Source organism: Haliotis rubra, unplaced genomic scaffold (genome assembly GCF_003918875.1).
Source record: "Haliotis rubra isolate DU_JTF1 unplaced genomic scaffold, ASM391887v1 Scf6, whole genome shotgun sequence".
In the NCBI taxonomy this organism is placed as follows: Eukaryota; Metazoa; Mollusca; class Gastropoda; order Lepetellida; family Haliotidae; genus Haliotis; species Haliotis rubra.
Genome location: NW_025767301.1, coordinates 2,032,950 through 2,048,260, shown reverse-complemented (window position 1 = coordinate 2,048,260; position 15,311 = coordinate 2,032,950). Strand labels below are relative to the sequence as shown.

General features: G+C 37.5%; 1 protein-coding gene across 1 annotated transcript in view; it reads right to left on the bottom strand.

The window, feature by feature from the left end:
* The window catches only part of LOC124255260 (pleckstrin homology domain-containing family H member 1-like), a 211,795-nt gene that overhangs the window by 99,003 nt on the left and 97,481 nt on the right, over positions 1-15,311 (bottom strand). Inside the window, 1 exon segment of the mRNA XM_046689120.1 lies at positions 13,836-13,898. Coding sequence (XP_046545076.1) covers positions 13,836-13,898 — 63 coding nt within the window.

The following is a 15,311-nucleotide window of genomic DNA, read 5'->3' as shown; positions in this document are numbered from 1 at the left end:
ACGGACGGACGGAGTCCATTTTAATACCCCCTGCAAAACGCGTTGCGGGGGATAATAAGCCAGATGACCTGCTCCATTTTGTTTTCTATTACAACAAGCACATGTTGCTGTGAAATTATTCTGATGAAGAAGCCAAGTGGTAGTACATCATGTGAGTTATAGCACTGCATTATGTATCCAGGTTAGTCACAACCATGTCTGTTCTCATGGGGCTCGCTAGACTAACAACTAGTCTCTGAAATGAACATATTTTACAGAAAAAAAGCTCATAGTATAAAAAAAAAAATATAATGAAAAGGAGCCCTGAGACTTTTGTCATTTTCAGACCTGAAGCTGTGGAAATCTAGACTTGCCACATGCTCTAGATTTGTGAGGTCTTTCTTGGATATATTTGCTTCAGGGTCTGTATGATAGACTAGGGGTTCGACAAAATGGTAAAATACTAATTTTGCATGCCTTAGCATGGCAGATTCATCACAGTGGTATAAAAACCAGATATCTGTAACTTCTTTGGAGTACTTTAAGAGTATGTTGTTGGAAGGGACTAGACTTGATTGTGCTTTGTTGTCTTTTTGGAAAGTGATGCCTTGTTTCCAGACATGTTTCTTTTTCTTTCATATGAATAGGATGTGATTCATAATTGTTGAATCATGAACAAATGTGTTAAAGTCAGCATACAATTAAACTATATGCTTATAAGTACTACACAAAACTGAGCGTAGTCATGTGACCTAATCCTATGACGTCATTAAAAGCGACAGGTTTCGGACATGTTTCTTTTTCTTTCATATGAATAGGATGTGATTCATAATTGAATCATGAACAAATGTGTTAAAGTCAGCATACAATTAAACTATATGCTTATAAGTACTATACAAAACTGAGCGTAGTCATGTGACCTAATCCTATGACGTCATTAAAAGCGACAGGTGTCGGACATGTTTCTTTTTCTTTCATATGAATAGGATGTGATTCATAATTGAATCATGAACAAATGTGTTAAAGTCAGCATACAATTAAACTATATGCTTATAAGTCATGTGACCTAATCCTATGATGTCATTAAAAGCGACAGGTGTCGCTCTGAGTATTATATTCAAAATTTGTGTTTTATTTTGAAATAAATAATTGTGAAACAATTTCAAAATGTTGTTATGATTAGGTCACATATGACGTAGGTTTTCAACATTTAGAATTCCGTCAAAATGGACAAGTCAATTTATGTCATTGCATAATGTCAGCTACACGTAGAGCGGAGTGAAATAACACAATGTCAGTGATGGAACATGTAATTTTTTAGGGAAGCCCTGGTAGAACATGTCATCTTAATTATGTACCATGAAACAAGCATGGATCTGTCTGTCATGCATATACCTAGCTTGACATGAACATTGTGTAAAATCGTGAGGAGAAAGCATTCAACCTCATTCAAACCCCACTGCAGACATTTTATTAAGTTGTTAGGCCAGACCAATTATATTTCTTGTTTTACGGATTTTTGTCCTCAGAAAACCTAAGGGCAGGAGGGAAAAAATAAAAATAAAATGATCAGTCAAAGTAACATTCCTTCTAAATACTAAACATATTTTACTTTGGGGAATTTATGAAGTGTATATTGGGCAAAAAAAACAATCTAAAAGAAGTTTTCTTGTAAGTTTACATTTTTTGCCAATAAAAACATAAGGATTTTATTTTTTGAGTGGGGAAATTAAATTTTTGTTTATTATTCTTGAAAAAATACGACCGACGGATCCATAAAACAAGAAATAAAATTGGTCTGGCCTTACTAACGGAACTATTTCAGTGACACATGCTTTCAACTTTCTTTGAAACTCTGGGGAGATTATCACTCTTTCATGCTAAACTTCAAACATATTCCAAGTTATTTCTTCAAAATCTCAACTTGGAGCATTAAAAATACAAAAAAATCTAAAAGATCTCCTGTTTTAGGCTTTAATCAAACATGCCACTTCACATGTGTGAAAGCTGTCATGGCTGTTTTTTTTTAAACAAAAAGCTGCAACACTCATCAAAGCAAATGTCCCTTGTTTGGGATTTAAGAAATGTTGACGGCAAGACTCTCAGACAGTTTGGCACAAATATAGTAAGCAAGATGTATCTGTACAATTACATCAGCAAAATATAATAATAATAGGCTATCTCTATAGCACCTTTCCACATCACAGGGATATGCTCAAAGTGCTTCATATCTCACATCTACATTTACAGACTGCCGCCATATAGCTGAAATATTGCTGAGTGTGGCGTAACTGAACCCACTCACTCACTCTAATATCTACAGTGTAAGAGAGTAGATGGGTACATGGGTACATGGGTGAGTGAGGGTGTTGAGTTTTAGACACTGAGCCTTTCAGTTTAATTGTGATATTATATAATGAGACACTGATCAGGATCAGAATAGCATATCAGAGCAATAATAACGTCTCACTATTTTGGTATGAAGTTGCACTAAACCAAATTATTCATTTCGTCTGAAGTTTTAAGTTCAATAATTTACTTACTTCTCCAAAAAGAAACACAAATTTGGTAAGAAACAGGACAAAATAAATTGAGAATGTCTTATGTCTCACAATGTCAAGCAACTCTTAAGTCCATCCATATGCTTTTATGTGTTTTTCAATTTTTTCAACTAACTATTACTGCTTATACCATAATTGGAATTGTTCAATGGTCTTGTTTTTTTCCAGAGATATCTGATGAACATGGAAATAATTTTGTCACATTTGTATATTTGAAACCTCTAATACTGTTAATTGATCAAAAACATTGTATGCTGCCTGTAAGTATGTAACATGGCAAATATATTTTTCTTCGCTCAGATACTTCCTAAATAATGCAAAAAATTACACATCATAAATCTTAAAACAATAGTTGGTAGATCTGAATATTCAACTGTCTTGTTGAATCAACTGACCCAAAGAAAATAAGTTGTGTCAATCTTGTATTTATTTCACCTTACAGAGTTCAATCATATTGTTGAGATGTGCAAAGACAAAAGCGTCCGAGTCTCGCCGGAATACAAATGAAAATGTAATGATGGGGACATCTATTCCAAGACACATTCAGAGCAAATCTTGAATGAACCCAATTTCTTGCTTTCATGTCAGGACAGGCCCAGAATACCAATGACTTCATTACCACTGGCACCCTACTGACTTAGTGAACAGAGGAGAATGAGTAACTTGAGCAATAAAGACAAAACAACCTCCATTACTCGATGTCTAGTCTACACATTCAAGATGGCTGAGATGAAGGGAGCAGATGGCAATTTGTACAACAGTTTGGCTACACTGCACTGAATAAAAAAAAACAAATGTTTTCATGGTTTGACACAATTCTTGCTGTGAGGAAGCATGACAGACACCCCATGATGGTGTTAAACTCCAGCCATTGCCCCCTTCTCCTTAGTTGAGTGTGTGAGTGAGTATAACTCAAATGCTGTACTACCACTTGGTGAGTGAGTGAGTGAGTCAGTATACCACCACTTCGCTTCACGATCAGAATAGGTTTACAGCAACATCTGCTTGCTGTAAAAGGCAACAAAATAGATCAGGTCATCAGGCTGATATTAGTGAGTGAGTCTAGTTTTATGCTGCTTCTTGCAATAGTCCAGTTATATCATGACAGGGGACAACAGAAATGGACTTTACACCTGGGTCTTCGGCATGACGATCAAACACTACTCCATTGCCTTCCTCCTCAATGGGAATGGGGCGCTTGAGGCTGATCAAGAGTTGTGTCCCTTGAGGACCTATGAGTCTGGGTTTGAATCCTGAACAGTCTTGTTGCGTGTCTAGGTTGGCAGTAGCTCCATGTTTGTTGGTGTCACCAAGGTGGTAAATGCCCAATATCTGTATCACTTCAGGGTTTTCTTCCACATCAAGCTGACATGTTGGAATACTGTGAAAACAGGGGGCGGTGGGGTAGCCTAGTGGTTAAAGCGTTGGCTCGTCACGCCGAAGGCCCGGGTTCGATTCCCCACATGGGCACAATGTGTTAAGCCCATTTCCGGTGTCCCCCGCCGTGATATTGCTGGAAAATTGCTAAAAGCGGCATAAAACTAAACTCAGTCAGTCAGTCAGTCAGTGAAAACAGCCTTAACCAAACTCACTCAGGAAGAAGTCCTCGGCTGTCAGAACTTGAAATCACAATTACAAAATTATGTATGTGAGGGTGTGTTTAATGTGGAGCATGCACAATAGTGATGGCACCTCTGCCAATCTGAACACACAGTTACTGGTCGGGTGACAAGATTCTTCCATTAACTGTCACAATCAGACCTGTGAGAACTCTGATGACAGATGGGGAACGGTGCCAAGTAATGATTTCAGATAAACAGGGAACATCCACAAGTGGTTACCAGTGCTTGTAGGCAGTTCTGATTGCAGATTTTGATAACAGTAATATCTCGGCTACTCAAACAGCTTCCCTGCTATCTAGCACAAACAGTTCAGAAGGAAGTCAGGCTTCTGGACAAACATGAAACAGGAGGGCCTCTACTCCTCTGCCATGAAAACAACTAATCAAGATTACAGCTATCTCTTCTCCAGCATCGGGAAATGTGTTTTTTACAAGAGAGAAATGAACTGTGAAACCAAAGATTTCAGATACGTTTGCCCAGAAGGACTGAAGTGGCCATTCTCGACATGAACATCAGTTCTGATGCCGTACAAGATACACGATGTTTATTCTACAAATGTTCCATGAAGTGATAACATCTACGATATATACATATAGTCAAGAGAACAATACAAAATACCAATACAGAATATTGTGTGCTAGAACATAAGATTATCTATAATGAGTATTTTAGGCGGCAATATGTCTTCATACTTTGTAAGTCAAACTCTGGAGGGTTTTATGAAAACAAAATCTTGAATATGGAGAAAAGCATTCAACATGTAATGAATGAGTGAGTGAGTGAGTGAGTGAGTGAGTGAGTGAGTGAGTGAGTGAGTGAGTGAGTGAGTGAGTGAGTGAGTGAGTGAGTGAGTGAGTGAGTGAGTGAGTGAGTGAGTGAGTGAGTGAGTGAGTGAGTGAGTGAGTGAGTGAGTGAGGTTTTATGCCGCTTTTTAGCAATATTCCAGCAATATCAGGTCTAGGCACACCAGAAATGGGCTTGACACATTGTACTACTTGGCTACACCACCGCCCCTCAACATGTAATGAATAAAACATACAGACTTTCATCATCAGTGAAATTATTTGCCTTTTGAGTTGGTAGGGTGGGTTGGTGGGCAGTGTTTGTTGGGTGGGGCTTTGTTTGGGTAGGTGGGAAGATGATATGATGCTTTGCTCATTAATATTATAGCGATATTGATATAATATTTTTTAGTATTGGAGAATGTGAGTTTGAAATATTTGCTTCTTACTGATTGGTATAACACCGTATTTAACTTTTTGTGCAGAGTTACATCCCTTAATGATGCCAGGATCTTCCGTCAGAACACATCCGTCAGTAACACATGATTGTTTGTTGGATCAGGGAAGAAAGGATTCTAGTCTTCTATGTCATCTGATTATCAAAAGGATGATATTTTGGTACTATTATCAAAGTTGTATAATTACTAGTATTTGGTTTGTTTGCTTGCTGTTTAGAGCAGCAGTCAGCAATATTCCAGCTAAATGTCGGCAGTCAGTAAGTAATCAAGTCTGGACCAGACAACCCAGTGATCAACAGCATGAGCATTGATCTACATGTTTGGGATACAATGACATGTGTCAACTGAATCAGTGAACCTGACCAGCCGTTCGCCTTCTACGACAAGCATGGGTTGCTGAAGACAAATTCTAACCCAGATCTTCACAGGTCAAGTTGTATAAGATTTCAAATACGTATGATTGGAACAAAACAGCCTTGGCGTAAATGATACTTATGAGGTTTATAACCATATGACAGATGAAACAGTGAATCACATTTTACACCACAGTGTCAGTAACATCCTAACTATAAGTACAGCAAGGTAGTTGTTGATTTAATATACCGTCTGGTCTGGAACTTGAGAACCTGTCATGAGTACTTCTGGACTTGTAACAAGACCCCTTGTAAGGGTTCAGAGTTAAAATAGATCAACCAGTGGTGGTCATAAATGACTGAGTGACATTAGTTTTACGCCACACTCAGCAATATTCCAGCTATATGGCGGTGGTCTGTAAATAATCGAGTCTGGACCAGACAATCCAGTGATTGATCAATAGCATGAGCACTGACCTGCGCAATTGGGATACAATGACATATGTCAACCAAGTCAGCGGGCCGGGCCACCTGAACCCGTTAGTCACCTCTTACGACAAGCATGGGTTACTGAAGATCAATTCTAACGGGTCAGAAAGTACCTACAGACTACTTTTTGGGGTCCTCAAAATTCGGCTTATAGACGGTCATATACGGTAATAAGACCAGGATAAAGTAACATCAGGGTTGTCATGTGTGCCCCAGCTGACCAGATCTCTGTACCCTCCTGGATCAGTGCTCGACATCGATCGAAACTTTGTCTGGCTTCGCCCGGACTGAGTACAAGATTCTGTACTTGGAAGAAGCAGAGCAAAGTAGATGTATATTGAATCTGTTAACTGAAGAATGAATGAGGTCACATCTGTCGAGGCAGTAGAAGTCCTTCAAGAAACATCCAAATTTATTCCAAGTACAGAAGTCCTTTGAAGGAAAATCTCATCCCCTCATATCCTCTTGTTGCACAAGCATACATTTGCAGGGGTTGGGGGGTTGGGATTGGGGTTTGGGGGTGGTGATTGGAGGTTGGAGGTTAGGGGTTGGGGATTGGGGGTCAGGGATCGGAGGTTGGGGATTGGGGGCTGGGGGTTGCCTCTTTCCTTTCTACAGTGTATTTACACACTGGATAATTTTCAAGTGATAATAGGTCTAAATGAACCGCAATTCTGAAACTGACTAATGGTGAAATTTTCCTTAAGAATGTTTGTGAGTGTTTGTGTACATTCGGCAAAATTCAATCAATATGACAAGGATTCTCCAATGATTGACATTGTGAGCAAAGATAACTTTGAGTGGCATTTTAGCAGTTGGGAAGTACAATGTGAACAAACTTTATGGATAACAACTTCTTTCATTTCGATACAGACTCTTGTACCGTTGTCAAGCAGGAGATACATGCCACCAATTGCAACCAAGCCTGATCACTCGATCTTTTTCTAGCCTGGTATTCCTACAGAAGTGACACAAAGACCTAATGAACAAATTACACCAAATGACCCTGTGTACTTTTCAAAAAGTTTGTATCAGTGCTTGAGACTGAAAATCTTCACCAGATGCCTACAATTTTGCAAAGACTTAACAGCAATTAGCATACAAAGTTCTCATGTATACACATCGATCATTCTATAGCAAAAAATCCTTCGGTCTACAAATCCACACAAACTGGTACAATAATTCCCAATTCAGAAACTGGCCTGATCATAGTCTGCCGGAAAACACAGATAAATCTCACTGACACCACCTACACATTGTCCAATAACACAATCCACGACACAAGCCATGATTCATCTGGTTTATACAACAACGCCCAGTATAGATGCAGAAATACAAATGATTCATATAAAAATGCAAGGCTCTATCTCGTTATGACAGGAATATCACGTACCACTTGCATAATCTCCACTAAGTGACGTAAAGATGAACTTCCACAAAACCAGCCTAACGTGTTCTAAAACTGACCATGCTGTATGGTCTACAAGAGCCTCATCAGCCATCATAGAAGTCAGTATGACGTCTGACGTTGCATCCATCCATAATGCCTTCTTCCTGCTGGTACATAGTCTAACAACTAGTCTCTAAAATGAACATATTTTACAGAGAAAAGGCTCATAGTGAAAAAAACAACCCAATATATAATGAAAAGGAGCCCTGAGACTTTTTTCATTTTCATGAAGCTGTGGAAATCTAGACTTGCCACATTTTCTAGACTTGTGTGGGATTTCTTGGATATATTTGCTTCAGGGTCTGTATGACAGACTAGCTTGTACAATACTGCCTTCAATGGACATTGCCAATAAACATGGCCACAAATTAATTCATCGGGGACGTCAATGAGATGATCTACTGCTGTAATTATGCTAACAAAATGCACAGCAACAAACCCACATTTGAAAGTTTTTGCTTCAACAAATTTCACCAAGAGATGATTAGTGTTCAAAACTGAGGGGGATACTAAAGTCCTAGTCTGTCTCACAGTCCCTGAACCACATTAATTTCCCTACTGCCAAGCCCTCTCTGCAGTGCTAAACCCCTAAATAAAGCAAGTCTAGATTTCCTCAGGTTCTGAATCTCTGGTCTCCCTAGGGCTCCTTTTCAATATAAATGGGCTTGTTTGTTACTATCAAAATTATATATATTCAGAGACTAAGCCTTAGTCTACTAAAGTCCTTGAAGTTTCCACAAATTGTATTTTGATCTGCTGACCCCACACTTTTAACTGTTAACACTGGGTTATAATATGGATCTATTAATTTTCATGCTTATGTTCAAGCACTCAATTAGGAAATGTAGCAACATGCGTATGATGCACAGGTTCCCATGTTCCTTCAGGTCTTTGACTATCTTAACTCCTAACTCAAACATAGCTATGAGAGTCATAGCTCTTAGGCTATATTTCATATTTCAACCAATTAAATTAAAATTAAACCTTATACTTAACTTCTCTTTGTGTGAGAAACCCTCTATTAGTTGGGATCAGGTCAACTTTCCAATTAGCTTTACTGATAATCAGCTCTGTGACTACTTAATTCTCAGTTGATACAAGCAAAGCATTTGAGAAGCATATCTGATTTAATACCGTAAAACAGACATGAGCAGGCAGTTCCAAATGGAAAATCATAATGGTTGCGATATGTGTAGTATACACACACTTTACTTCTGAACACCATGGCATCAAAACCAAGAAAGGTCTTCAACCCAGTCAATAGTTGTGTTTTGCGTGGGTGATCAGTATAATATTTCTGAATCGAAGTGGAAAAGAATGGAAAACAAATAATTTTTCAAAATGGCATTTGATTGGCAAGAGAATAATATTTCATTGAGATATATTTGTAGTGTTCAAATGAGAAGGGTAATTACGGATCAGGCCTCAGTACACAATATAGTCCCAGCTGGCCTTGTGTGTGGCAGGGCCTGGTATCAGAAACAGCTCGCAATGAGTTTCCTGGTTATCTAGTACAAACAGACCTGTAAGCCCAGGAGCAGAACAGCAACAACAGCCATCAATGCTGATAACTCACTCCCCATTCACAGATTATCTAAGTAATTCAAGCAAATGTACAAATTTCTGGAACAGCAAATGGTTCATATTATGTTTGGAAAGACAAATTACTATTTGTCCAAGATTCTGTTTGAAGCATTCAAAATCCGTAATTCATAGGTAAATGAACCGGGCTTCAGGACAGGCGCTAGTTGTGTGGGAACAGTGTTGGTCTAAAACCAACAAGTCTTAAAAAGCAAGATTAAGAATCCTCAAAAGGAAAAAACATTACAGCTTTATTTTCATTCCCCATATTGAACGCCTAAGATAGGACGTTTTAGGCTATTTCACAGTGGAATCGAAACATTCAAGACATGAGAGAGATAAAACAATTTCAATTCGAACATGGGGGGCATGGCATTCACATGCACGCCAGATTGAAGACAATTTTTATAGACATTTAATACAAGATAAGGACACAAAGACGCCATTTCACCAAAGATTTGGAAACCTCAAGGCCGGAAAAACAAAGATCAATTTCAGTGTAGAGTACGTGTATGCAAATATCGAAGTGCAGGAAACAATGAAAGATCATAAAATCTCCTGCAGTGAATCATGAACACATTAGGTACTACATGGGCTGAACACTGACACATCTTTTATACTCTTTACCTCCTTAATGGCAGGTTCACTTTCCACCATGTTCAAAATGCCAATATATTCCCAATCTGTGTTGATTCCACCACAATGAAATATTATTGATAATTATTTTTGTTTTAAATTTTTAATGTATAAAGTCGCATTTACTTTTATGATCATTATCATAATGCATAATGTATTTATTCTGTATGGGTGTATCATCACAGTACAGCTATCTTACTAGTACATTTCACTGTGTTTCATTTACTGTGTCCGTTGGTTTGCCAATCGTAATCGAGGCAGGGCTCAACTGAACTTTATTTGCAATATGTATGGTATGAACAAGGAATACAAAAACAATTTAAGCCTGTATACCAAAATAGTTCTTGGAACAGTTGTTAAAGTTTATAATCTGTTATGATATACTTCAAATATGCCTTCAAGAACAGAAACAAATTGAAATGAGATATGAATCTTTTGTTAAAATGATCATATACAATGCCAAATGCACTTCATGTATGTGAGCCTGTGGACTTTAATAGAATAAACAATTGAATTTTGAATTTGAATATTCCAAATGAAATGTGAAGTTTCACTGTCAATCAACATCAGTAGCTATTGGATGTTGGATGACATCACAGAAGAGAAATGTGAGATCTACTACCCCATGCTTAAGGTACCCCCCTTCAAACCCCTCTAGTATGGTATCTGTCCCACAGAGTTACTGTAACTAATGTAATGCCTGTCTCAGCAGTATCTAGCAAGGGACACCAATTACATGTACCAGGGCTCGATTTAAAGAAATGAAACCTACTTGCACCCGGTGCAACCTTAGGTAGAAACCTTGTTGCATCAGACAAAAACAGGTTGCACCTGCTGCTCAATATAAAATCTTGTATAAAATATGATGCTTGAGTTTTGGATAGTTTAGAACATTATAACAAAAGAAATCTGGGACTGATAGGATTAGTTATCTTAAATTACTTCCTAAAATTTCATGAACAGTAAGTCCTTCAGTCACTGCTCATACAGTCATTAGAGTCCCTCTTCACGGTCAGTCCCTCATTCTGTTTTCCGGCTGAAGTTTCAAAACTGCTGCAAGTTAGACTAATAACTAGGTTGCATTTTGTAATATTGGATTGCACCAGTGCAAGTAACAAAGCACTAAATCGAGCCCTGTGTACCAAACACAAGTCATCTGAGTACACTGACAGTCCTAGTGGGATGAACAAACCATTAACCAATTACAACAGAAGAAATATAAAAATAAACAACTTCATGGCCAGGACAACAGTACAAGAATCTGTATTGAAACTTCACACACACAAAACAAGCAGTTGTCACAAAGGTGACATAATCCCCCACCACAAATTATCAAATCAAACTTAAAAAGTAATGAAAGTGAAGGTCGTAGTTTAAGATGAAGTTAATTGTCTACAAAAACATGACCAGTCAACCTCTCTTGATATCTTGTTCTGTAACTGTTCAACCACACAAATATTTTCAAGACTCACTGTGACCTTGACAGGAATGTCATTGTGTATGAAATAAGCAAGAAAATAGTAATAAAGAAATTGCTTATCAAAAAACATTCAAGAGAAGTCTTGAAAGTGCAGTGAACTTTTCTTGAGATATCATGATGACAATCTTAACATACTGAAATCTTCAAAGTGTCGGTGTGACCTTGAAAATTTCATGAAGGTCACCAAAATTGACTGGGCCCTGCGCATTCCCGAGATGAAGCTTGGTGTCAAATATGAAGAAAAGTCAGTGAACGGTTCTTGAGATATCTCTCTGACAAGGGTAAAACGCTAAAGTCCCCTTGTGACCTTCAAGTCAAACCTGACTAGGACCTTTCGCATGCTAAACGCGAGGCGGGGGATAATAAAGAAGTTGTTATCCATAAAGTTTGTCTATATTGTACATCCAAACTTTTAAAATGGGTCAAAAAGAAGTTCATGACTAGGGTTTGAGATGAAGGTGTCTTCCTGGTTCAGTGGTGGTGTTATCATCTACTAAGGTATTTGAAAGTAGGTAACCCCTAAATCTGTAACACGTTACATCAGAATGGTAGGTATAAGGCATCCCAACACTCCCTTGGCTACACACTGTTGTCTAGTCCTGCACCATGGCTGTGGAACCTATATCAGTTTCAATTTCACTTTTTTTCTACAGCCTAGGTAATGTCCTCGAACTAAACAAAGTAAAGTTTCATCTATAATGAAAACATCAAAGGAGGGAAGATTCTTTCAAAAAATACTTGAAAAGTACAAGTATGTATGTTGTTAGGAATAATGACTTATTTTTAAACTAAATTCTAAAGATTTATAGAATAGTTTTTACAGCTTAGTCTCTATGATGTGGCACTCGTTGTATGGAGAAATTCAGTTCGAGAGTAGTCATTAGTACAACTCCCCATCTACTTCGGGTTAAGAGTTAACTTCGAGGCTGCTGCATTGCCATAGGGCGGTATCTAGTAATTATAAAATGTCTAACTATCTACTTACAGATCACATTCAGTTAAAAATGGAAAGGGTAATCCTGAAATAAGAGAATTCAAGTCGTAGAAGAACCAGCACGATGTGAGTGTAATTCTGGTATGTCAAGCAAGAGCTGTACATTATAGTCTTTGAACTAACACCAGGACACTGGGGTATGGGAGACTAAAGGACAATAGGTCACATTGTAATTTATAAGGATAACAGTCAGCTTCAGTAGGATCCCAAGAATGGTTTACACTTGCATTAGTTTACAGCTGTATTGCTTTACAGTTGTATTGGTTTATAGTTGTATTGGTTTATAGTTGTATTGGCTTACAGTTGTATTGGTTTACAGTTGTATTGGTTTACAGTTGTATTGGTTTACAACCGTATTGGTTTACAGTTGTATTGGTTTACAACCATATTGGTTTATAGTTGTATTAGTTTACAACCGTATTGGTTTACAGCTATATTGGTTTACAGCTATATTGGTTTACAGTTGTATTGGTTTACAGTTGTATTGGTTTACAGTTGTATTGGTTTACAGCTATATTGGTTTACAGTTGTATTGGTTTACAGCTATATTGGTTTACAGTTGTATTGGTTTACAGCTGTATTGGTTTACAGTTGTATTGGTTTACAGTTGTATTGGTTTACAGCTATATTGGTTTACAGTTGTATTGGTTTACAACTGTATTGGTTTACAGTTGTATTGGTTTATTGGTTTACAGTTGTATTGGTTTACAGCTATATTGGTTTACAGTTGTATTGGTTTACAGCTATATTGGTTTACAGTTGTATTGGTTTACAGCTATATTGGTTTACAGTTGTATTGGTTTACAGCTATATTGGTTTACAGTTGTATTGGTTTACAACTATATTGGTTTACAGTTGTATATCTTTACTAATGCAAAGTGACCGTAAGCTGCTAGATTGTAAGTCCAAGTGCTATATTGAATCCCTGTTGCTCTTACTTCACTTTGTAGAGCAAGAACCATTTAAACACTGCATAAATTTGTTCTTGATAGACTGAGATATAGGATAGTAGGGGTAGATTTGCAATTGAGCTGCTGTATGTGAGTATTTATCTACTAGTGTAAACTCTTGGTAAACCAGGGACCACGTTAACATTGTACAAACCTGCCCTTGATATACTAAGACTGGAAGGAAGGTTTACAATTGAGCTGCTGTATGTTTGGATTTATCTACTAATGTAAACTCATGGTTCAGCATGGATCAAACTATTCTGAACAGAGAAGTTGTTGTACCAAGACAGGAGAGCTCTAACAGCCGCAGACCTACAGGAGCACTGCTGACTGACCAATGATGATGTTGTACAGTCTGTGATAAAACACTGTTTACTATCAGTACACATCACTGTTCACTAAGCACACCATATGAGTACACTAAGCACACTATCACAGTCCTTGAAGCACACTTTCCACAGCCATTATGATAATCACTGCCCACTATTCACAAGACTTACCTGTTGTTCTGCTGTCTCAGCCCGAGCTTCACTCATTGACAGCTTTTCCTCCAGGTCTCTCATCTGAAACAAACAAATTCCAGAGAATATAGGTGAATATCAAAGGTCAACCTATGATTAAGCTGTATCAGACACAGGTGAAAATTAATGGTTATTCCAAATTCCTGAAGTAATAGACATTGAGGAATATCGGTAGTTATCCTATATCCCATAGGTATAAAACAAGGTGAATATTATCATATGGCTATTGTATATTCCAGAAGTATAAGACACATGTGAATATCAGTGGTTACCCTATATTCACATAGGTCAACATCAATGGTTATTTGATATTCCTGAAGTAACGAGCACAGGTGAGTATCAATGATCATCCTATAGTCTAGAAACATGACCTACACAGACATTGGTGTAATTGTACAGATATAGACAAAATTAAGGCAATGGTCTGGTTCTTTCCCATTCTCAAAATGTATACACTTACTCAAGATTTAGATTTGTTTGTTCGTTGTTCAACACTACACTTAGCAATTTTCCAGCTGTATGATGGCAGTCTGCCTGGTACAGCCTCTATTATATACAAACTAGTGACTGGCATTATGAGCATCAATGGGATATAATGACTGGGATATAATGACTTATTACCCTTAAGATAAATTTGTCGAATTCTGATTGGTCGATAGCCAAAGCATGCCAAACCATGTAGGTGGATTTGCCAGGGTGTATGAACCGTACACCCCATCAGATCTGTCACGTGACACACTACATGGGTTGTACGAATAACTTTGACCTTAGCTGATCGCTTTGAAATTATACTTGGCGTATACAATTATGAGTATAAACAGAGTAATAAAATTGTATATTTGTTTGTTATTTGTTTGTGTCAATAAATATATATAAACAAGAAGACAAAGTCATCAATATCCCCCTCAATGGCAAAATACACTTCATGATTATGTCTACGAGTTATGATTATGTCAAATATTTAGGTGAGTATATAGAAAAGTGGAAGGAGCGTATTGAAAGGTTTTTAAAGTTCTGCTCCAGAAAGGAGCACTATCACCAATTTCAGTCTATGTCAAACTTGTTGCCATGGAAATGCCAAAAATATTTTATTCAGAAATCCAAAACTACCAAAAAGGCACCAGTACACCACCAGATCTATCTATAAGCCAAGTTTGGTGAAGAAATATTGAATGGTTTTAGAGTTCTGATCCGGAAAAGACAAATGTGCACGGACGGACGGAGTCCATTTTAATACCCCCGGCAAAACGCGTTGTGGGGGATAAAAATAAAATGTTTCTGTATTCCACTTGTGGTTTAACAAAACCTCCCATTCGATAATTTTTATCATAAACTAAGCCATACTGAGTTATCTACCTTTATGACCGTTCAGGAATAATATTGGCGAAAAGTTTTGCATCTCATTCTACCAAAGGTTAAATATATTGTTGTTTAAAGATAAGCTAAATTAAAAGA